At 40.7% G+C, this 24,176-nt stretch overlaps 1 protein-coding gene across 9 annotated transcripts in view; it reads left to right on the forward strand.

Moving 5' to 3' along the window:
• The window catches only part of TENM1 (teneurin transmembrane protein 1), a 942,055-nt gene that overhangs the window by 825,046 nt on the left and 92,833 nt on the right, over window positions 1-24,176 (forward strand). For all 9 annotated transcript variants that reach the window (XM_054214857.1, XM_054214863.1, XM_054214865.1 and 6 more), the window contains 2 exons: window positions 17,384-17,569; window positions 21,056-21,202. In XM_054214857.1, the coding sequence (XP_054070832.1) occupies window positions 17,384-17,569; window positions 21,056-21,202 (333 nt within the window). The remainder of the gene's footprint in view (window positions 1-17,383; window positions 17,570-21,055; window positions 21,203-24,176) is intronic.

A 24,176-nucleotide genomic window follows, 5' to 3' on the forward strand; every position in this document is an offset into this window, starting at 1 on the left:
CAAGACCAAAAGAAACAGAGCCACAACACTGTTACAGTTCCACACTGTCCAAGCCAGTTTTGGCTAGTCAGCTTAACACAGATGTCCAGCATAGTCTCTGCTCTGACCTGGGGACTGCCAAAAACCGATCTCACTGCATCGCCTCCAGATACTCCTTCTAGATCCAAAGTTCTTGATGGCCAGTTGACGTCCCTTGAGGTCCGGAAAACCCTCTTACAGAACTCCAAAACAGCTGTCAGGATGTTTTCATCATGTTTGAATTGGTTCTCAGTAAGAGCAGCTCAGTATGGCTTGAAAGTTGTTCAGACGTTTAGTATTGCTAATCCTACGCTACTCGTAGGACACAAGCTATGTTGGCTTTTTATTCAGCTCTATTAAGATCCATCCTTTCGATACTCTAAGCTGGATACCTGTTACAGACATATTTGGCCTCTTTCTAGCCTACAACTTCCATGAAAAGCCATTTTCTTTTGTTACCTCAGATTTCAATTTGCCTATCCCAAAGATGATGTGGTTTTCATTCAGGCTTTACCTTGCTACTTACGTGCCTATTTGTAAATGCTCTTCCTATCGGCTAACATTCATACAGAAAGATAATATGCTATCTGATTCTTTTACCTCCTTTAGGCAGCATCAAATGAATTTCACTCTGAAAGTATTGACAGATCTTTAGCTACACCAGTCAAAACAACATTGATAGGTATCCTTTCTACAGCCATATGTCACATCAGGACAAAAAAAAAATCACTTACCTTCTATCTGTACCTAAGATTTGGGTTTTTATATGGACAAGATCAAAGTGCTTTAATTGTTCTACATGATTATACACTGATGTGTATTTACCATGTTCAATTGGCTTGAACACTGAAGGTCAAAAACAAGCTATGGTTTTCACTGCTTCAAAATTATACCAATGTCAGAAATTTGTAGAGAAGCAGCATAGAGTTATTCCAGCTGAGTTCTTCCAAATGCTGTACCTTGGACATAGCTGTTGTAATTCCAGTTGCAAGGATCGGTGCTGCAGCCATTATTCGAGCAATTCCTGCCGGCCGGTTTGAATTAATTCCTTACTATCTTGTTTATCACTTTGCTCATTTAGTTTTAGTTTTTTCCTAACCCAGTCATCCTTTGGCAAGTCACAGAAAAAGACATTTGGCCATTACCAATTTAGCCATCTGACAGTGGATGCGCCCGAGAGAGACACGCAAGAGATTGGGTTCTGATTCTCGTTTAGTCCCCCCACCACCACCTTTTAAAAGATGTGAATAGAGAATAGGAATTTCATACTTTGTTCCAAGTGAGACTGATTATAAAATATTTTTTGTGAAAACTACCTGTACTGGAAAAGATCATTCTTGGAATATTTCAGAATCTCAGCATCTTCACACCATACTGAATCCAGTTATGATGCTGTGTGAAAATCCATTATTATTCAGACCTTCAACATATGGTTCAGTTGACCTGTGCGGCATGGGGGTGATTTACTGCATACATGACAAAATAATACAGTAGGATGGAAGTCCGATAGTACACTATTTTACTGTCACCAGAACTTCATTATAGTCAACTTTCTACTTACAGTCTGTGGATCTTTGTTGCTTTATTTATAGGCTGTCATCCAAAATCCCTTGATGTTAATGAGTCATCTCCCTTTGAGGCATGTAGGCAGCTCTTTTCAGAAAGACAAAATCAAACTTGTGAGTACTGACTGTTCATGTCAGGTAGAAGGGGAAGCTCTGGCTAATTGAAGGTGCCGCCTCAACAAACTGAACAAAAAACTTCGTCTCCTGTTCTCAGATTAACACCTTTAACTTGGAGCCTCGTGATTAAGGGAATGAAATATTAAGAGAAAATGGATGACGGAGTTGTTCAGTGGGACAGAGCCTTAGCTAGCATAAATTAGTGTAACTGCAGTGATGCCACCAGTGCAATCCCAGTGTGTTTCAGGTGAGAATCGAGGCCCGAGTCACTAATTAATTGCAGCAGTATGCCTCAAATATTATAGACTGAAAAGTAATGAAATCTGTGACAGAGCTGATGCATCTGACATCCTGTCCTGTATTCGTTTCTCTAGACTCTATTCAGCCAAAGTAGGCCAGTTTCCCTCCTCCTTACTCCAGGACACTTGTCATAATTCCACTGACTCCATTTATACAACCGAAGCAACCTAATTATGATTAGGAAAAGAATACTGGCAGTTCTTAGTCACAAAAACATTCATCCTAAAATGATTATGTGGAGATGGTATATATTTAGCATATCTATTTTTAGTTAAGCTTTCTCTAGCAAGATTGGTGATAATTTTACAAAGGGTAAAAATGGATCAGCAGCCGCTTCCTTCGGTATCTTGCGAAGCATAAAACCTCTTTAAAACTGAAGTGCTTTGAAAAATGCAAAATGTTGTAATTGTTGTAAATTGGTATGTGCAGAGTAGAGTAATTTAAAAATCATTAGAAGTATGCATTTTTTAAAGTAAAGTGCTTCAAAAAGAAATGAAGGCATAATACAGTATATTAATATAGTTCAAGACATCTCAAATTGGTTTCAAAATTAAACATCAAAAACTGCAACTTGAAAAAATAATTAGGTAAAACCGTTTCATCGCAATCAGAAAACTCTTCAGGTTTAGGAAATTGCAAATTATGGGTGTCAGTCATTCTGATTTGCCAAGGACAAGGATATTCACTACAAACAACTCACAGTAGTGAAAATAGCCTTGAAATTTCCTCAATGCGTGATGTAATCTGTCATGCGTTTTCTATGGACTGCTCTGTTCCATGCTGGTACTTCTACTCTGCTCCCTATTTTAGACAAATCTCAAGAACTTTTTAATTACACTATAACCGTCCTTCATTGTTTTGTTCTGAAGAAATGATGGACTTACTTAATTTCATCTAACTGTCCTCTTTCTTTAATTTGTGAGGAGCTTTAACTATTACTGCTGTGCTAATTAAAAGGATGATTGAAGTTTCCCCTGCTGTACATTGTCTGACATTGTAGAAAGACTTCTTACTACTGTATATTTCACTGAAAAGAAAAAAACGATGTGTGACTAGTTTGATTTGTATCTCCTGTAGAGTTGCAAGAGTTTGCAAAAAGATATCTGGTGAGCAAGATTTCTATTAAAAACTTAGTAGTTAAAGATTGGAACACTTAATATGTGTTGCTGGAGAATTTAAAACATGAGCAATTTAAGGCAGTGAAGAAGCACTCCAATAAAAATTAATTCTCCTGCATGTTGAAATCAGTCCAGAGGGAACCAGAAATACCTGATGTAGTCATGTATTGATTTAAGAAACAGGATAAGTCAAGGGTATGAGATATACAATGAGGAAACTTGGGATGTTTTTCACCTGATTGCTGCTTATTTAGCAGCTATGCCAAAAATAATGGCTCTTTCCTTCCCTTTTTCTTCCTGAAAATTAAGATTCTTAATCTATTTCTGTCTGCACCTCATTCAGCAATTATTGGAAATATCCCTCATTCAAATGTAAACATAATTTACTTAAGTCAGCCTTTGTAAATCCTGATCTAATCCACAAAAAGGTATTACTTATTCCACTGGGTGGAATCCACAGACCCATTTTCGATCCCAGCCGCTCTTCCCTTTTCCAGGAGCAAGATACCCAAATTGCTCTGGCGACAGCAATATGGGACTGTTTATCCTACCTTCTAGGTAGCTAAGAGACCTTCCTCTCTGTATGCATGGCAGCGTGTCTCTATGTGGAGCCCGTTGTGTGCAGGAACTGTTCCCCTCAATGTGGTTTGTGGTAGGCCAGCTCCAGCAGATCTGTTCTGAGGGTAAGGCTCATTAGGATCCTTAGGCAACGCCTGGATAAGATCCTGCAGATTGTGAAACTAGAGAGCTTAACATAAGGCTGTTATGACCTCAGTTGGGTGATTATCTAGTAGCAAAACCTGGTAAATAAATGGGATTTTAGTATCTCTTCAGGTGCCAAAGTGGTTCAAGGACTTCCAAATTAGGTAAGCTGAGCAACGGGTTTAAGGGTCTAAATTTTGGATTTAGACGTTTAAAGTTGTAGCTAGGTGACTGCCTCCCTTTTTGCATCTCAACTTTATCACCTACGCGGTAGTCAATCTACTAGCCAGTGATTAAGAGCCATAGTAAAACAAGCAGCAGGATAGAGTATGGAAAGGACTTTTGTGAATACTCTGTCCCAGAAAACACCAAGGTGGAAATTCTGCATGTGAACGGCTCACGTTCCACAAGAAGCCTTTATAAAAGAGGAAGCGAAGTTGTGGGAACGTTCTGCTGGTGTTGCAGATGCTGCAGTGGAGGGGAAAAAAACAGCCTAGATGGGCAACGGAACAGTAGCAACATACAAAATTTAATTTTTAATTTGCTAAGCGAAGGCCGGTGATGAAACTCTGACAGGTTATCCATACCACCAGCATGTAAAGAAGGGGGTTTGTGTTAGGAGGGAGCTTCCCTTCCTCACAGCTGGAAAAGCACAAATGGGAATTGTTGGAGCAAGATTACAAAAAAGCACTAGAATAACTAGAGGTTTTGTCCTTCGGTGAATTTCAGAACATCTGTTATGCAAAATGTATTGCATAGATCCCTGAAAAGCAGATATTTATAATAATTTTTTATTGTCATGGTAAGAGTTCTACAAAAATAGCTATCATTTCAATATGCTCATGCAGCAGGGTGTATCAAGTTTAACTTACCTCTGAAAATAGGAAATTGCTACTGATAAGAGTCAAAATCATGGAAACTTTCTTTTCTCCCGCATATTGCATTTTTAATCTTTTTGATTGTGTAGATTGTTGCAAGGGTTACATATGTAGACATCCAAGGAATTCCTGGTTTCTGCCCCCTTCAAGGACTTTTGCTTAAATGTTTAGGCTCAAGTGTAACACTTCTTAAATAAATTTAAATTTACAGTAATTATGTAAGAACATTTCAGTGGTGATAGTGCAAAAACTCCTTGTGTATTGTAGCTGCAGTATACATTCAGGCATGTCACTCTTCAGCTTAGGAAGCGTTGGCTATTTTATAAACGGATTCTTAAAATAGCATCTATCACCTTGCGATCCAAAATCATTTTCTGATGGGCTGCGGGAAGCTGTTCGTTCACGTGGCACATTTGTATTTTCAGCTCCTACTCTGCTCACCCCGGCGCTCGTTACACAAATGCCTTGAAGAAGGGTGTCCAGCCTGGCGGGGCCTCTCTCAGCAATGCGGAGCGAGAAGTCGACGGGCATCTTTGAGCAGGATGCGACTGGGCAGCATGTCCTGGGGATAACACAACTGCCTCGGCAAAGCAGCGTTTGCGCGGGCGAGGAGGGACCAGGGAGAAGTGATGAGTTAGTGGAAAAATGAAGGCAGTGTAGAAGCAAGAGCAAGCAAAATAATAAAGGACGCTCGTTCCGTTGTTAAAACTGACAAAGCACTATGGCGGTTGTAGCGGGGACGCGGAGGACTGCGATAGCAGAGCTCAAGTAAAATCCAGGGTCGCGGGCCCAAGGTGCTGCTTCTCCCTGGTGCAGGAAAAATGCAAGTCATGAGCTGCGTCTTTGCTTTAGCAGCAACAAGACAGAACAGCAGCTGCCAGATGCGTGTTGCTATTTCTGTTCCTGCTGCTGACACAGAGGAAGCTATGGTTTATTTACTGGGAGCTGCTTCATCTCTCTCTGTACTCATTTTTACAAATGCAGCAATGAACACAGAAATGTTTACTCCTTGTCTGTGTAAGCAGTGTTCGTAGTCGGTCACTGAGCAGTGTATGACTTTTGCTAATTGAGGCTGCACTCCTTGCTTTTGTGAAAGAGCTTGTTATGCCGGGCTGTTGGGTTTGTCCAACAGACTGTTTATTTCTGCTAAAAAGAGAGGAAGCGAGGCTAGCCTCTTCAGCTGATTTTGCTTTTGATTGTGAACCTGAGATGTTACTCAGAAGCTGGTAATGACCTTCAGCTTCTCATATTAGTCTTTACTGTGATACAAATTGATTGTTGGGAACACAGAGTTCCTAGGGCTTGTGTTAGCTGATCCAGTGTTTCTGTCTGTCCATGTAGTCTGGCTCTTCCCTGAAAAAAAAAAAAAACCATTGTGAAAACGGAAGTAGGTCCTTTTAAAAGCATCCAGCCCTAGCATGTTGATGTAGATTCTGCAAGTCACTATCCCCTTTCCTTCTGAGTGCCAACTCTATGTCCAATTTGGGCAACGGTGGCATCTATGCCACTTTTGGGCTGCCATTGCTTTTACACAGGTGAAACTGAATAGAGGTTCCTGTAATGTGTTGAGACGTAGTACCAGTGCCCACCTTTTCATCATTTTGAGCCCTTTGGAGGTATGAGTAAAATATGTCTTCATTACTGAAGTCAGCAGGTACGTCTAACGTACAGAGCACCTGACCTGGGTGAGGTAAGCACTCACCGGAGCAAGTTTTGTGAGTAGACCCATATTCTAAGGTGGTCCTGTAAGCCAGTGAATTAAAGATGGTGGCTACTCTTTGCAAATAGTGCTTAAATAAATCATTACTTCTTTAGTGAATATTACTAATCAAATTTACTAATTAAATAATTGTGGAAAACTTTATGCTCTGAGCAGAGCCCTAGTCTAAGGGCTAAGCCCTAGTTAATAATAGTACTACTGTGTATCGCGAAAGATTTAGTGCTTATACAAAGAGGTATCCTAATCCACTCAGGCCATCTTGTGAACCTTTGCTGAAAGTAGTTGTCTCAAATTTTTTATTTTCTTTTGATGCTGTAGTAGTTCAGGCTGTACCTGTGAGACAACTGTATTAAACGTACCTACTGAGCCATCTCTTCACCTGTTTCCCTTTTCCCTACAAAGCCATTTGGTTGCTCTCCATGTTTCTCATCATTATCGTACACTGCCTCGTGCCTTTCCTGATTCTTGCGGTCTGTCACTCAACAGGTTTCCCATTTTTCCTACACAACTGGCTTTTCAGCCCAACAACTGTGGATTGCATTTTCCCCTCCATGAGTGAACGCAAAGGCATAGCTTTCATAGCTTTCATCTCACTCATTACTGCTCACTATAGATTGTTCTGGACTGCTTTCTGACTAGTCTCCTGATCAAATAAAATATCGAACAAGGTAGACGTTGCAAGGCATTTCCTTTTGTGGTTCTCAGTGTATTGTGAAGGATTTCAGAGCTTGTTAGGCAGAGTATGAATCTCCAGTGATGACTGTAATCTCATTGTTTTGCAACATGTACAACCTGAAATCAAACAGTGGAGACAAATTATAAAACAGGACCAAATTGGACAAGGAAACTCCATATTTACTTGGGAAAGACGGTATTTAGAGAATGTCCCGGTCAGGATACTGTGTAGTTCTCCTCACCTTTGTGTCAGTCTAATCTTCCTGCTATTAGGTTGCATTTCTGCTCCTTTATTTTAAACATTTCCCACAAAGGCCTTGTCCGACCTGCCAACCTACATCACCTCTAAGAAAGAGACAGGTTCTGCAGCTGAAGTCCCTGCTGTGGCAAGCACAGCATAATTGCATTCTGCTTTACACCAATAACCATGGCTGGGTAAACAGAGATATACCCGATGGCAAATGAGTAATCCTTTTCAGTGGTATCAGTTTCCAGAGCTTTGGCTGCCTGAAATGAAATATCTGTTAGTATGTTTACCATTACCAGTCCAGATTCATCAGGCTGTATTGATTAAATTTTTGCACTGTAAAAATACCATTTTGAACCACAGCGAAATCGATAAAGGGTGAGGTTTTTTTATATATACAAATTGGATTTGGATCAGGAAGAAAATATTCTCCATCAGATGAAAAATAAAGCTGAAAAAAAATGTGTGATGAAAGATCCAAGATGGGAAAAAAGTTTCTCTGCCTTTTCCCCTGCCTCTGCTGTATTTGTCCTTTGGACCTTTCTGTCTGTCCACTGATTACTTTTCTACACAAATAAATTTTCAAGCAAATTGAGGCTTCCAGTTTGGAAAAGATACTTTCAAATAGGTGTAGCATTATCAGAAGCTATGTTACAGTTTTTTAAAAGATGCAATTACATTCATATATTTTGAGATACACAATAGTGTTAATGGCAGCCTTCCTACTACAAGTCAGAAGAGCTATTTATAGAGTACTTTCAATGCATCAGAACTAAGTTCAATGAGATGATGGTAGGATTATTTCCAGAAAGCAATTAAAGCTGTCACTAGATTGATGGTGAAACATTCTGAGTAACAAACAGTAAGGATATGGCATTTTAGTTCCAGTGGTTTTATATTATGTGTTGTGGCCTGTGGTAAGAAGATAAGAAAGGTAGTTAGATATCTGCGAGGCAACACATCAGAAAGGTTTCCTGCTTAAAGCTTACAGTAGAAAGGTTTAAAATGAAAACAACGTTTGGAGAATTGTCTTGGTTTGGAGAAGTTTTGCCTTTGGTAGAAATAGTTGATCATTGTGCAGTAATTGCGTCCAAATTATCGCAAATAATAGAATTATAGGATTGTTTAGGAAAAGACCTTTAAGATCATTGAGCCCAACCGTTAACCTAGCACTGCCAAGTCCAGCACTAAACCGTGTGCCACATCTACATGTCTTTTAAATACCTCCAGGGATGGTGACTCAACCGCTTCCCTGGGCAGCTTGTTCCAATGCTTGACAACCCTTTCAGTGAAGAAACTTTTCCTAATATCCAATCTAAACCTCCCCTGGTGCAACTTGAGGCCATTGCCTCTTGTCCTGTCGCTTGTTATTTGGGAGAAGAGACTGACCCCCACCTCCCTACACCCTCCTTTCAGGTAGCTGTAGAGAGTGATAAGGTCTCCCCTCAGCCTCCTTTTCTCCAGGCTGAACAAGCCCAGCTTCCTCAGCTGTTCCTCGTAAGACTTGTTCTCCAGACCCCTCCCCAGCTTTGTTGCTCTTCTTTGGACTCGCTCCAGCACCTCAATGTCTTTCTTGTAGTGAGGGGCCCCAAACTGAACACAATATTTGAGGTAGGGCCTCACCAGTGCCGAGTACAGGGGGGACGATCACTTCCCTAGTCCTGCTGGCCATACTATGTCTGATACAAGCCAGGATGCTGTTGGCCTTCTTGGCCGCCTGGGCACACTGCTGGCTCATATTCAGCCAGCTGTCGACCAACACCCTCAGGTCCTTTTCTGCCAGGCAGCTCTCCAGCCACTCTTCCACCAGCTTGTAACGCTGCATGGGGTTGTTGTGACCCACGTGCAGGACCGTGGCACTTGGCCTTGTTGAACCTCATGGAGTTGTCCTCGGGCCATCAATCCAGCCTGTCCAGATCCCTCTGTAGAGCCCTCCTACCCTCAAGCAGGTCGACACTCCCACTCAACTTGGTGCTGTCTGCAAACTTGCTGCAGGTGCACTTTGATTCCCTTGGCCAGATCATTGATAAAGATATGAACCAGAACTGGCCCCAGTACTGATCCCTGGGGAACAGCACTTGTGACCGACCACCAACTGGATTTAAGTCCATTGACCACAACTCTTTGGGCCTGGCCATCTAGTCAGTTTTTAACCCAGCAAAGGGTATGCCCGTCCAAGCCATGAGCAGCCAGTTTCTCCAGCAGAATGCTGTGGGAAGTGGTGTCAGGCTGTGTGAAGTGTAGATTGCCTCATTTTGTTCTGAAGACACTGACTATTTAATACTACTTTTCTGCAACTCCTGTTTCTCTGAAGAAGACCTGACCTCCTAAAGTGCCTCATTGCCTCCTGGTAGGACACCTCCTGGGATAATGCACTTCATAACATGAAGAAGAGAGCCAGGATAGATCCTTTATTCAGTTAGAGTGGTTTCAGCTGCACTATTTGTCAGTTGCCAGTGAGACCACCCGAAAGGTTATTTACTGCAGTCACTAATTTATTTCATAGCAAACCCAATAGATGTACTGAAGAGAAAAGAGGAAACAGGGTATCAGTCATGTAATCATGAGGGAAAAGTGTTACTTAATACGAGTCCAAGTAACAGAAGACAGCAGGAAGACACAAGAAAATAGGAGTTTAAGGAATGTCCACATGTTTCTGTAATGCGTGGAAAACTGTAAACAGTTGTAATATCTTATGAGCTTCTCTAATGTTCAGAGACAGAAATGAGGGCAAATATGATTTGAAGTAGGAACTGTTTTCCTCTTGAGAGTTTTTCCAGAATCATTCCTCTTCTGCTTAATATAGCTTTATACACTTGCTACAGTCTCTTGCATCATGATAGTGTCAAAAAGGATAAATATCAATAGCTGAATAAATTTAAACATTATAGTCTGATAACAGACTGTAATAGAAAACTATTTCAGACACAAATGTCTCAAGCTGGGTGAGATGAATCTCACTCTTTGTGTATTTTGTTGGAATGGGCTACCAAGTCCCACTTTGTGCAAGAGCAGAATCTTTGGAAATTACGGTGGAAATTATTTTTGGAAGTATCTGTGAGAATAAATTCAATGCAATAGTTTTGCAGCGTTCACATAACTAACATTAAAGCTTTGCTTTGAATTTATTCACACAAATATAACAAACCGCTCAAACTCAGAAATTGTTGTGCTATTGTGAGATGACCTTTAATATATTGCATTGTCAGATGTAAGCGTGTGATGCGCAGAGAGAAGAACAAGAAGTATTGCAGCAAGAGAAATTTAGATTGAGAGAATATTTGTCTGTGGAGATAGTCTGGTGGGGATTAATGGATTATCTAGTCCTGTTGTCAGTTCTCTGTTGCTGGGAGCTTTTTAAGGGATGTCACCTATGATTTAATTTGGAACAAGGAAGAATAGATGATCATGTGAAGTCCTTTGCACCTCTGTTTTCTATAAATCTATATTAAACTATGTAAACTGGCCCTAAAAAATCAGAACTGTGTGTTATTTTAGTATTCTGACAGTGGAGTAGTAGAGGTGATTTTTTTTTTCCCCCCCTAAACAGTTGTCAGTCATTCGGTGATGATCTATCCTATTGATTTATTTTTGATTGTACCAAATTTCACATAACGTTCTATGTAATTTTCCCATCAAGTGTTGCTTGGTGGTGTGAAGGATAGGGAGATGAAGTAGCAGTAATCGTTGGGGAATGCACCTTTTCTGCCTCTTCCACTCTTCCATGCAGGAACCTGATTTCTGTTTGCCAGAGGAAACGTTCACAAAACCTGGCAGCTGACAGCCAAAGACTTCAAAATTAATGTTTTGCAGACATTTACAAGTCCTTTTGATTTCCAGCTCAGGCTTGAAGAGCAGGTGCCACTGAACACCGGCATAGCCCATGGAATACTTGTGTGTTGCCTCTGTAGCAAAACTGTCCCAAGCTTGATGGTTTATTGGCTTAGCTGTGGTTCGCTAAGAACGTCAAAAATTGCTCACCTAACTGACATACTGTGACGTTGTTGGAGAAGCCTAGATCAGATGCAGTTATAACATCCACACTGCCAAAGGAATTTATTTAAATTGGGAAAATAATATAAGCTGTACCATAAAACTTGATATCTACATTAAACCTCTATGGTTCGCTCTCTCAGGTAACCTTCTCTAGTGGGGACAACTTTCCATTAGGTTGTACTGAAAAAATAATAGCTCGAGTGCTTTTGAAACTCCTAAAACTTTAAATTTTTGAACTTTTTTGTGGTGTAAAAAATTATATTAATAAAGTCGGTCCCTGAAAATGAAAGCTAGAACAGAGTTGTCTCCAGGACACAGCGGGAAGGTAATTTAAAAAGCTCGGGAACATTGTTGAAATTATCATGCAAGCTTATTAAATGCAATGTATATTTAAATTGAAAAAACTTTCTTTATTAGGCCTAGATAGGTGATTTTTGCTGCCTCTAGCAGTCAAGCTTATTGGGTGAAAGTCGGGATAGATTAATTTCTAATCTTTATGGAAAACCACTTATTAAAAAATGGATAGCAAAATTATTAATATGATACTTAAGGTTTAGACTGCCTGTAGAACAAGACGTACCACTGAATGTGAAGAAAAGTAAAATGAAAGTGTTTTTGTAGTATTTGACCACTTTTGTTTACATAGAGTTTTGTAGTCTTAGCATGATTTTCTAAGAGTTATTTCTGAAACATGTTGAATTAACGTTAAAATCTTCCCTTATCATTACAAATTATAAAATATTTAGCTTTAATTTCCCTTTTCACATCACACAAGTAGAAACTTATTATAAAACACATTTGAAAGAACTCATTGTTGACTTAGGTAATTAAAATGAAGAGTGTGGAGTGAATTTTTAATGCTTTTTAGATTAGCTCAGGAATGATCAACATATTTGTCTCCTTCTCAAGAATATGTACAAATAATGCTTCACAGCTCACATTTGCCTTCTTCCAATAAAATTAATGAGCCTTCAGAATTAAGGACATGTCAGTAAAAATTCTCGACTGAGTTGCACATTTTTTAAATCTCTTATTCATTAATTGGTTTAAGTCTAAGGACCCTGAATTTTAGATTTGATAAAGGCTGTATTTCATGAAAGCGTATAAGAAACTGCAGGGGTGAGCTGAGGCCAGCTCCCAGCAATTTGCCAGCACGTTGCTTGCAGTGAGTCTGCACAGCTGAGCTTTTTTTTAAATAAGGAAATTAACTTTCCAGCCCTACACGTAGAGAACCTTGTTTTGATTGCAAAGTGTACAGGTACAAAAACTGAAACAGGGCTGTGAATTACTGTGAGTTGGGGTGACTCTTGGTTTCGTGAGAGCCATGAAAATCCACGTCTACTGAGGATCTGGTCTGTTAGCCACAGACCAGCCTTCAACCCACCACGCTCCACAAGATCTGCCTAGAGCTCGGGCAGGCAAGCAGGGCAGGCGTATACCCCACTACACAGTGACAAAGAGAGAGGGAGAGAAGAGGTGGCTTTTGTGTAATCCTACAAGCCTAGACACCAAGAAGGACATTTGAGGGACTTAACGAATTGTGTGTGTTGCGCTGTACGTTGTGAGAATGATTGGCAATTAATCTAACAGCATAACTAAAGGCTTGCGGTACGATACCCCTGAGTTGACTTTTCTCACCCAAACCATAACCTCTTGCCACCTGCCTCCGTTCTTACCTAAATCACCTCCCCCTTGCTCCTGTCCTTTGCACTCAGACGATGGCACAGTTTGTGGCTCCTCAGCGGGACGGTCCCCATCCAGGCTGTGATCTGCATCTCCTCCCTTGCCCTGCCTGTGTTGCTGCTTTGATCCCTCAGTGGGCAGATTTAGCTCAGCAAGCTGTCAGGTATTAACCTAGGGAAATAAAGTGAATATCTGCCAGTTTCATGATCTGAATCAGCTCACCACAGTTTCAGATGATAAGCTCCAGGCAGGGACCGCAGAGCCGGGAGACGGATGGAGGCGGGGGAGTGGAATGGCCGTTCTGGTCAGAGGTGGCAGCTTTGGCTGGATCAGCTGCTGCACCCACCCACAGCTCAAAGCCCTTTCCCGGCTGTGCTGGCCCCTTGTTCAGCACCCACTGCTTTTTGGGATGCTTCTGAGTCCTGTAGGACCAACTGCTATGGAAGGAGGAAGATGCTCCACTGAGCAGAATCTGATTGAGCAGAACTGATATCCAACTTTAGTTCTGCCTGAACTTTTACCACATCAGCTTTGTTTGAAGCTATTTACCTCTTTCAAGTTATTGTGTTGTTTTGCGTTGCATTCAGTCACTGTCCACTCACTCGAGCGTCCCATTTTGTCCAGTCTGCTGTGGAAACTCAGCCTCGCGGTACAAACAGAAATGCTGATGCGGCTCCCTGCTATGCTGATATCTCTGTACTTGTTTATCTGCAGGAGTAGCTAAGAAATTGTTTTGCATTTAAAACCAGAACAACCTGAACTGATAATGCTTTTTTTAATCTTAGTTGTTGGAATTAGCTGTGGATTAAAGCTGCAGGTACTAGCACAGCATTAATAGGATGCCATTAGGCTTGATTTCCCTTGCTTTGCATGAGAAGTCTGGGGAGAATCTTGGATTTGTATGGCAGAAGAATAAATTATCATGGTAAACAGCATTTCTGAAGCCTCATATTAAATCACTGAAACAAATGTAAGTCTCAAGATTGGCCTCGGTGACCATAAAGTATGAGTTGGCTGAGCAGCAGAACGAGGGTAACTGAGAAAAGTGTCTGGTCCAAATGAAGAAACCAGGTTTCGTTATGTCTGGTGCTTACAGAATTGCTTTCGATTTGCATCAAAGAAGATTTAGATTAAGTATTTGGGGGGAAAATGCATTACTAGAAGGAAAGGCAAGGCATTCCTTTGCCGGAACAGGTTTGACACACGCTTTTTTGGTAACACTTTTTACTCAGTTACTGGTGTCTGGTTACTGGGCCCTGACTAACTGGCAAAAATGAGGTGTGAAAACTGAATAACTGGATTCAGGACAACTAATCTAACATTTCCTATCATACAGAGCCAGTTTGGCGTCCAGAACTTGTGCCGCTGTGTTGTCTTTCGGAGGCAGTGTGGTTGGGATAGAGGAAGCCTCTGTATTCCAACAGGCAAAAAATAAAGGAAAATTTGTTTGTGTATGATCTTATGTGGGGAAATAGGAATAAAAGTAGGAGACTTGTGAATGAAGACTATACACTGACTGGCCTAGGATATTTTTTGGTGAGATATGAAATCTTGTATCTCTACTTCATTAATCTGATTGAATTTAGGAGCTTAAATAGTGTTTAAACATTTTATTCCTTGTGAGGAATAACACGAGGAAATGTGAGGAAAACAATGGAAAGCTCTCAAACATTTCAAGATGCATTTCATTTTGGGGTTGTAAAATAGGAATATGTGCAAGATTGTGTCCCTTTGGTAGGGATGTGCCTACATGGCCTTCGGCTCCGTGCTGCTGCTTTTGTTTGTTTGGAAGGTGAGTTTGCCGTGATGAGCCTCCGCTGGGTAGACAGACAGAGGTGAGGCAGGCGTGCTTGCCGTGGGTGGGAATGTGTTCAAGGTTTTCCACATCTGGTTCTTTGATTTATTTACAGGTAGAGAAGTGGTGGGAGCTGCTGACACGATGGGAAGCTCTGTGTATCACTTTGTTTCCCCACTTCAGCCGTTCCAGCCTACGTTACCGCTTCTGTGTACTGATGCCTACAGTATTGCCTGAAGTTTTGGCATCAGTTGAACTAAGCCAGTCCCACAACTGCAAAAAAATATGTAGCAGACACTCAATCTGGAAGGGTCAAAAAAACCCACATCTACTCCACTTACCCCAGCATTGTGTAAACTGCAGAATATTTCTTAAAAGCCTCTTAACAATCTTTGCCACTTACAGTAAAATACCAAAAGCAATAATTATAATGAACTAGAGGGAGATTGGGAGAGATCAAAGGCATCCCTCTAGCAGCCTAAATCCTTGAAGTAGCAGGTAATTTGTTAGATTTAATTCTCAGGAGTTAGTCCATGCCCCAAGCTATAAAGATAGGTTAAAATAATACCAGTGGTCCTCTGCCAGTCTGGCCTGGGGGTGATTCTGCTGTGATCCCAGATCTGGAGGGATCAGTTTAGTTCCTGGCCATAGCAGCAAGTATTTGGGTGACTTCAGTACCGATGAAATAACAGAGCAAGTCCCCCCTGTAGTCCTCTGAGCAGTCTCCCAGGTTTCCAAGGAGCAAGGAAGTATCAAAACCAAAAAAGCCAAGCCAACTTATGCAGCAAGGGGGGAGAAATCCTTCCTGGTACCCGCAGGCAGGCAGTCCAAGGCATGAAGCATTAGATTAATAAATAATCAGCAGGCAGCAATCAAGTCTTTCTAAGGGATAATGCCCCAGGCTCAGCACAGTTTTTAATTTGAATATAGCAAAGCAGTCCCTTTCCTTGTCTTTTATACTCTTTTGGAGGAGTATCATCAGATAATTTTGTTTGCCTTCTGCTCCAGTATAACAAAAGTCCCTGTGTGAATAGTAAAATTAATTATTTTGTACGTAGCTGATTTTGACTTCCTCAGGACAGTACTTCATAGTTTCTTATACTGGATTTTATCTTCGGTTCTTTACCATGCCTTCTGCTTCTGAAGGTGATTTTGAGTTTGATGATGCTCTTCCACTTTGTCACTCTCCAGTTCGTTCAGTTGCGCTCTGTGCCATCACCCCGGCTATTAACGAAAGCAAGGGCTAGACTCTGACTCGAGACAGAGCCCGGCACGTCTGCAATGTCACCGTGCAGTTCCATGCCTGTGATGCTTTTTTCTTTGTGTTTAAACGATGGGAATTGATAAGATTTCAATTTAAACTTTAAAAACTTTGCTTGGTATATACAGTGACAGCATTTGTCACTACAAATGCTTTTAAGGATGTTTATATACAATACTTCCAAGATATAAATGATCATTGTTTAAAATGTGTCAAGGGAAAAATCTTGCCACAACTAAATATGTAACGCTGACATTTGAAATCAGAGCAGACACGATTATTTGGCTTACACTTGTAGTGCTATCAGCTGCTTTCCGAGAGGAAGAAGGAGGAAACATTTTTGTGGCAGGTTAATTGCAGAATAACAAGCAAATTCTCTCTCTTGACACTAATTATTCTAAATAAATTCAAACTACATGGAACCTTTTTATAATGAAGCCATTCTTTTCGCAGAACAACTTTAGTCTAAGTGGAAGTAGAATTGCAATTGGCATATTGTGATGTATTGAAACAATTCAGGACTTTCATTCCGCTTCACGGTAACTGGTGTTCTGCAGTGCCCAGGTAGAGAAATTGTTCTGAGTGCAGTGAAGGAGGTACCCTTGTCTTCCCGTAACAGCTTTTCTGGTTCCTTAGCAGTTGACTCATGAGAGTCAGGAAGGAAAAAGCTTTTAGTCCTTGAAAGTCATTTTTAGAACGAGGCAGATCTGCGTGGCCTGTAAGTCATGTAATATTGTATACTGCCGTCAGAGTTGGGGTGCTGCTGCTTCTTTCTCACCGTTACCTTTCTGGTGGCTCTTCTTACTGTAAGTCAAGGCCATTTTGCCATCACTACAAATGTCTGACTGTCTCAAAGACTTTTGCTTGTACGTATTTAATGTGCCACTTTATCCTTTACTTCAGCTCCCTTGCAGTAGTTGAGTTTATAATAGGTTTCAGAACTGAGCCAGTGGGACCTGGGAACCAGACGTGGCATGCTGTTGTTAAAGGCCTCAGCTGAAATCAGTTAAAAGATATTGACTTTTTTGTGTCATTGTTTGTCTGGTTTAGGCCCATTGCTCTACCACATGCAAAGCCATAATTTTTGCAGTCCCCACCCCAAACAAATAAGTGATCTGGCAAGTAACTGCTGAAGAAGGAGGCAGCCAGATAGTGCAAAGTGTGTGTGTACTGGGGGATGAAATCCCATATTTGATGCAATTGATGAGTGATACGGGTAGAGAAGTGATTAAATTTAGTATCGGTGCGAAGTCTATTTGCAGTAGGAAATTGCTGTTTCACGTTATGTATTTTTGTAATCCTATGCAGAGCTGTGCACCCTGGACTGTGGCAGCCATGGAGTCTGTTCGAGAGGGATATGCCAGTGTGAAGAGGGCTGGGTGGGACCAACCTGCGAAGAGCGTACCTGCCACTCTCACTGCGCTGAACACGGCCAGTGCAAGGACGGCAAGTGCGAGTGCAGCCCTGGATGGGAAGGGGACCACTGCACCATTGGTAAGGGCATTTTGTACCTCGAGAAATAAAACGCCTAAATCCTTAACCAGTTATACAAAGATCTGCCCTAGCCATCAGCCTGCTTCAAGTCATTTCGGAAAAACAGAGAGCCAGGATCAGGCCAGGTGTAAAAAGGCAGCTCTGCACTGATGGTGCGCCCCGCGTGTCCCACAGAACTGCAGCTCAGGGCAGCTTTCTGTTTAGAGGAAAAAACATAGCCGAATTTATTTTTTACAAAACACAAAAACACACAACAGAGAGATATCTCAGTCCTAATATATTGTTGGGTTGTGTTCATATGAGAACTTCAAGTCAGGACGGAAAAAATTGTTTAAGAAATGGAAGGTGTGAGGGGATGGAGCTATTATTCAGCTTAAGGAATTCTTGCATTAAATCTCTTGCCTTCATGTCTGAGGATTTACATATTTTACTTATTAATAGAGGTGATTTTTCTATAGCTGGCTTCTAACAATATTCCTAATAAGGTAAAGTTTTCAGATCTTTTTAGAATTCATTACTCTATTATACAAATGTAATAGTTACATTTTTAATGAAATACAACAGGTTTTTGCAAAGTCTAATAGTGTTTCTCTCTAAAATGTCCCAAAGCAAGATTATTCATAAACACTTTAATTGTTTCTAATAGCAGGGTGTCTAATTCTCAGAGGTAAGCAGAGTAAGCTTTCATGCTTGCTTCTTGAAAAAAAAAAAAAAGCAAAAGCAGAATGTTTTGTTTTTATCTTGATCATTTGTCATTATCTTGGTTATTCACTGGCTCTAGAATTTACTAAATCAGATTTGCTAAATCAAGAATTAGATTTGTGAAGGAGGAACAGCCTAATTTTCTAAAGATGGTATAGAGCAAATCCAGAAAAGGACCAAAATAATCAAAAAGATATGCAGAACTGCTCTTTGCATTGGGTAGGCACTGCCAGGTATGGCCCAGGCTGTCCCCTACATGCTCGTCATCAGAGAACCATCACATACGCGATGTGTTTTGATCGCAGTGGCAGGAATAGATCTGACAGGTGGCAAAGCCATAGCCAAATGGTGTCTGTGTTCATTTGGGTACAGAAGTTCAATCCATCTCAGTTTTGTTCTTTTCTTTTTTAAGCTCACTACTTAGATGCTGTTCGAGGTAAGTTTTTCATATCAGCATTGTGAAAGAATAATGAAAAGATATAAAAGTATTGGGAATGCAGTGTTCTGTGTTACCTGTTTTGTCCGAGCTTCTGTACTGCTAAGTTGCCAGAATAGATAAAACATTTTTTAATGGAGATATAGATATATAGATATATAGATATACACACACACATAGAGACAGAGAGAGATTTACAGAAGAAAATGCAATTTTTATCGAATAACGTGCTCAACTCATTCACGAAGTTGTAGCAATGCAAGCATGTTTTATGTGGCATCTGATGTGCTGTTAGGCAAATCATTTTTCTCTCGCTTACTGTTCCAAAGTAATGACAGAGCTGAGGACTTGCTCAAAACACTTTTTGTTGATCCTGTCTTCCATGAGAACAAAAGTTTTCTTTTTGTTTTTTGTTGTTTGTGCTTGAAGTAAGTTTCTTTTGATAGAGAAGTACACTTTTTTAAAAGCTGTCTATGCCAGAAGTGATGTGATTCTCTTCAAATCATTTGATACAAGAGTTAGATTTTATGTTGTTTCGTGTCTGGTGCTGTTCATTTGATTTCCCTGCCTTGCCGCGGGTCCTGCTCATTCATGTCGGCGCACGTTTGAGCAGTGCCTCAGCCCTCGCCATGCTGCGCGGAGCAATGATGCCCAGTGCCCCTTGCAAAAATGCTGCTAGCCCAAATAGCAAATTAACCGACATTCCAGAAAGACCTGGGTGGTTATTTTGTATCTATTATTTTATTTCTTCAGAATTAGAGTATAATAAAATCATGGAGGCATTCGTTTGATTACATTTATAGTCTTAGAGGATAAGCACACGCAGCAGCAAAATATAATCATATACAAGAAATAAATTAACTCAGCGGGACAGTGAATTGAAGTGGAAAAACATCCTCGTTACCCAGAACAGATCTCACATCCTGCCCTTTCCACCAATTAGCCTGAAAGAGGCAAATAATTGGCTTTCACAGTATATCTGGTGGTTGCCAATCTTATGCTATTTTAGAGCAACAACTTCCAGAATTCCAGTGTGAGAAAACGGTGCCACCCATCTCCAGCTCTTCCGAGCAAGATGGTCAGACTCCCCAGTCTCCCTGTTTGCAGATGTGATTGATAAACTGTGCCGAGGGTGGGGAGGAGAGAGATGATGTGTCTAGTGTGGAGTTCCCAGGAAGCGTGCTGCGTGCTGGGCTGTGAGTCGCAGCCTGAGAGACCAGTCGTACGGATTCTCTGACTTTGGTCAGCTCCTCCAAAGCCCTTTTGGAGCATCTCGGGGCTGCCAAACACATATGGAGATTGAGGTCTCTTCTTTCTTCCTCAAAAAAATATTCTCTCTGATAACACATAAATGTTGATGTTCACTATCAAATATAGGATGTGCTTTCAGTTCCTGTATGTCCATGCTGGCAAAAAGAAAGGAGCCCTCTAAGAAGGAATGCCACTTGCGCTGTAAAGCTTATTGCTGAGCTTTATCCATTGCCCTTTGGTTCCGTGTGTGACATGGTGCAGATTTGACAAATGTCTGAGCTGGCACTGAACTATGCAGGCAGATGGACGTGAGCGTACACATCCAGAGACAATTCCTCTCTCACTCATAGGCAGGAGATGTAGCTGAGAATGGCCAAATTCCTATTGATTCAGAGCTTACAAGTGTGTATAATGCAGAGGATGCTACAGTCATTGTTCCAGTTTTGATCTAGAATCAGAGCCACTAAAGGGCAAGTGTTTATCGTATTTAAATCGGCTATAATGTGAAGGAAGTGGAACTGGACATAGAAAGGAAATGCTCCCCTGTTTGCCTTCTTTTGTGGAAAGAGTTGTGTTGTAGCATAAGTCGAATTGGCATTTTCTCAGTCAGCTGAGTATTTGCGAACAGAATAAAGAGGTCACCTCTACTCCCTGCAATGTGCAAGATCGTGTCCACAAATGCCAGTTTGTCATTTACGCAATATTTTCCATGCATATCTTTGATATAAATGTTGATTATGTATAGACCTTCCATTGTGATCTACAGCTTATTTTTCAGTAAGTAGAGAAAAACATGGACACAGCAGACTGTTAAATATCTTCTTATAAGTTTACTCGCTTTTTTCCTGCGCACAAAATGTGACACACTAAAACTATCCTCATTCCTCACTGAAAAATGACTTTTGGGCAAGCAAAGGGAGGGATCAGGATGGGGATATTTCCATATTTGGCAAAAAATATAAATGGCTTGCAAGGGAGCTGTGATTATTTGAAGGCAGCAAGTATACTGCTATATGAAAGAATGCTAAAGAATAATTACAACTGTAAAAGAAGAGAACTCCTCCGTGAAGGCTTCTTTTTTACATTTTCTTTTCTAGATGGCTGCCCAGGTCTCTGTTACGGAAACGGGAGGTGCACTCTTGATCAGAACGGATGGCACTGTGTTTGTCAAGTGGGCTGGAGTGGCTCAGGATGTAACGTTGTCATGGAAATGGTGTGTGGAGATAACCTGGACAATGATGGAGGTATGCGACATAATTCATGTCCCTGTTCATTTGTCACATCCTGGATTGGCATTTGAATCTATACGTTTGGTGTATGTTTTCCTTTTTATCACAGAATGTCAATGTTTGTCTGTTTGCTCAAGACAGTTGTTCCACTGACTTCATCTGAAGCCGTGCGGCGAGGGAACACACTCTTGTGCTGGATGTTATTCCAGGCAGAAATTCTGTGCAATACCTATCATCCCAGGACTTGATTTTTTTCTTACCAAAAAAAAAAAAAAAAACAACAAAACAAACACCAACACCCACCCACCCCCAAATTTCTAACAACTAATTTCTTCTATCTCCTTTCTGCTCTACCCCATAACTCTGTCATCCATTTCAGCAGACAGCTAATGGATACGCAAATGTAAAAACCTCTGTGCCTGTCAAAATGCATCCAGAGTTTAGTCTTATGTTAATATTAAATGAATACATTTGCAAGCATAAAGCATACATTTAGAGATACTTTTTTAACATTAATATAGTTCTTAATCTTTCCACTGAGACACAGCACAGTTCTTGCAACTATCTGGACCTACATTTGAACGATAGTTGAGTAAGCTAGCATAGAAAGTATGCATAAAGTAATTTTTGAAAGTACCATAAACGAAGCCCTGTATTAAAGTAATAATTTGCTCTTTTCTACCAGTTGAACCAGGGCATTTGGCACTAGGTGCTCTCCACCTCAGACCTCTGTAGTCTTGATTCATTCTAAGGCTGTGTGAGTTTTAGGTTTGCTGGTAAAAGCATAGTTCTTTCATAAGTTCGTCTCTGCCTCCTTTCCAGGAGTTTATTCTAGTACACAAGCTAGTGCATTTTTTCAGGAAAAATATCCAGAATCTATTTCAAACTTACCAGTGGGAGAAAAGCCACAACATTCCTCACTGATTGTTCTCAGAGTTAATTATTTTTCCTATCTCTTTTAGGAATACTCATTTACTGGACAGTCAAGAGGGACTATTGCTTTCCTCTCCTTTACTTACTACCATCCTTTACAGTGTGCTTGCCCCCATGCTCGGAGCTGTGCAGCTTTCTCGTTCAGACTGTAAATACATCGTGTCCCAAGCACAGCTACGTTTTTTTCATTAAATTGTACACTGAGATGTATTGAAATATGTACTGTGTCACACTTACAGACCATCTCAGCGTCGTGGGTGAGACCTCATACCCCACTGTAGTGTCAAACCTTAGTATAATGATTATCTATTTTCTTCTAGGTCATTGATGAATTAAGCTTGATTTAGGGCCAAGAACTGAGGTCACTGTGGGACCTCAATAGAAACATTCTGACTAAGTGATGATTCCTCATTTACAGATATATTTTGAGACCTTCTGATTTTGTATCCTGTGGGCTCTAAGACCATGCTGTCTTTTGGCAAAGGCTTCCTCATTTCTGAATCCCATTCAAAATCGCCTTATTCCTCTCTTATCCTTCCTTTTCCACCTTGTTTCCAAGACCTCTAACAGCCTTCTCTCTGCCCACTCTCTCTGCTCTCTGCGCTGGTGTGTATCCCTTTCACACGAGGTCCCACAGCTGGCATCGCCGCCCCCCGCGTGCTTTCCCATCTGTCTGGTGCTCTCCCCTGCTGTCCGAGCCACTGACTCACTCTTAAATCTGTCCACAAAAACCCTGTTTAGCCTGTAATGTATGTAAAGCGTTTTCTGATACACTCTACGAACTCGCTCTGTATAAACTGCCCTGTATTGTGATTTTGGGTGCTTTATATTCTGCAATAATGGTGAGTTATTGAAAGAGTTGGCAGTTTTAACTCTAAATCTCCTTGAATTTGTCAGTTTAAGGCAGACACTTAACATCATTTCACTGCAGGTTTTAAAAGTAATTTTCTTTTTCCTTTTTAATGGCAACATAACATGGCCTAGGACAGCTCTGTTGACATTACAATTAGAGATAAGTGCAGAGAGAAATATTTAATTAATCTGACTACTACAGATGGGCTAAATGTAATTAAGTTTCCTTCACAATCAATTTTATATAAGAAAAGAAAATTATATCTACATATTAAAGCCACTTCTCTTTATATATGAAGTTCATAGGACGTGATTTGGCATAAGCATAAATTAGAAGAATTCCCCTAAAGTCACTGGAGTTATACCAGTGTTACATTAATACGAAATCGGAAGGTGATTCGTAGTGTTTCAGGGTTTGTACGTATACACAACAGTAAAAACAGAAATTAGGAAGGAGACATGACATTGCCTGTTAAGTCCTGTTTGCTGGGAGGTTGTGCCTTAGACTGTGAGAATATTATGGTGGCGTAACGAGTTACCATACATCAAGCTCCATAACGGGACCAGGTGCATAAAGATGGAAGCTATTAACGTTTTTGCCTGCCGTTGTGGTGAGTTAAGAGCGTGCACTCAGCTGAGTTACAGAAACTCAGCTGACAGGTAGTAACTTCCCAGGCCATTAGCATGTGATCACAATCATTCAGCAACACATAGCCCGGGACACCATGCTCGAGACCTAATTTAGTGCCGTTGTATATTCCAAATCATGTTATTCTCCCCTCTCAAAGGCATTATTCACTCCAATTGTGTTTAAATCAAACATTTATATCTCAGCCCTTAGGAGGTGTTTTTTGTGCCTCAAGTTCATTAGAAGAAAGTCACAACCAAAGAACAAAGCTGTAGTAAAGTTGAACAATTATTATTTCAAACAAACTCTAATTTCAGGAGTTAGGCAGAATGATAATTTTATGTAGTTTTCAGCTGATTTATGACATGGTACTTTCAGAGACTGAAAAGCTGAGATTTTTACTTTATAAAAATACATGGAAATACATGGTATAAAAAATGTGTTAGAGAATGAAGCATTTTATTAGTTCCAACTGTAGGGATCGAATAATGTAATTTATTTGGCTTGAGGAAGTTTTAGCGTTATTGTTTGGTCTGTAATAGCAGCAGAAAAGCTTTGTGAGGGAGGAGGTCTTGA

Source organism: Rissa tridactyla, chromosome 9, assembly GCF_028500815.1.
Source record: "Rissa tridactyla isolate bRisTri1 chromosome 9, bRisTri1.patW.cur.20221130, whole genome shotgun sequence".
Classification (NCBI taxonomy): Eukaryota; Metazoa; Chordata; class Aves; order Charadriiformes; family Laridae; genus Rissa; species Rissa tridactyla.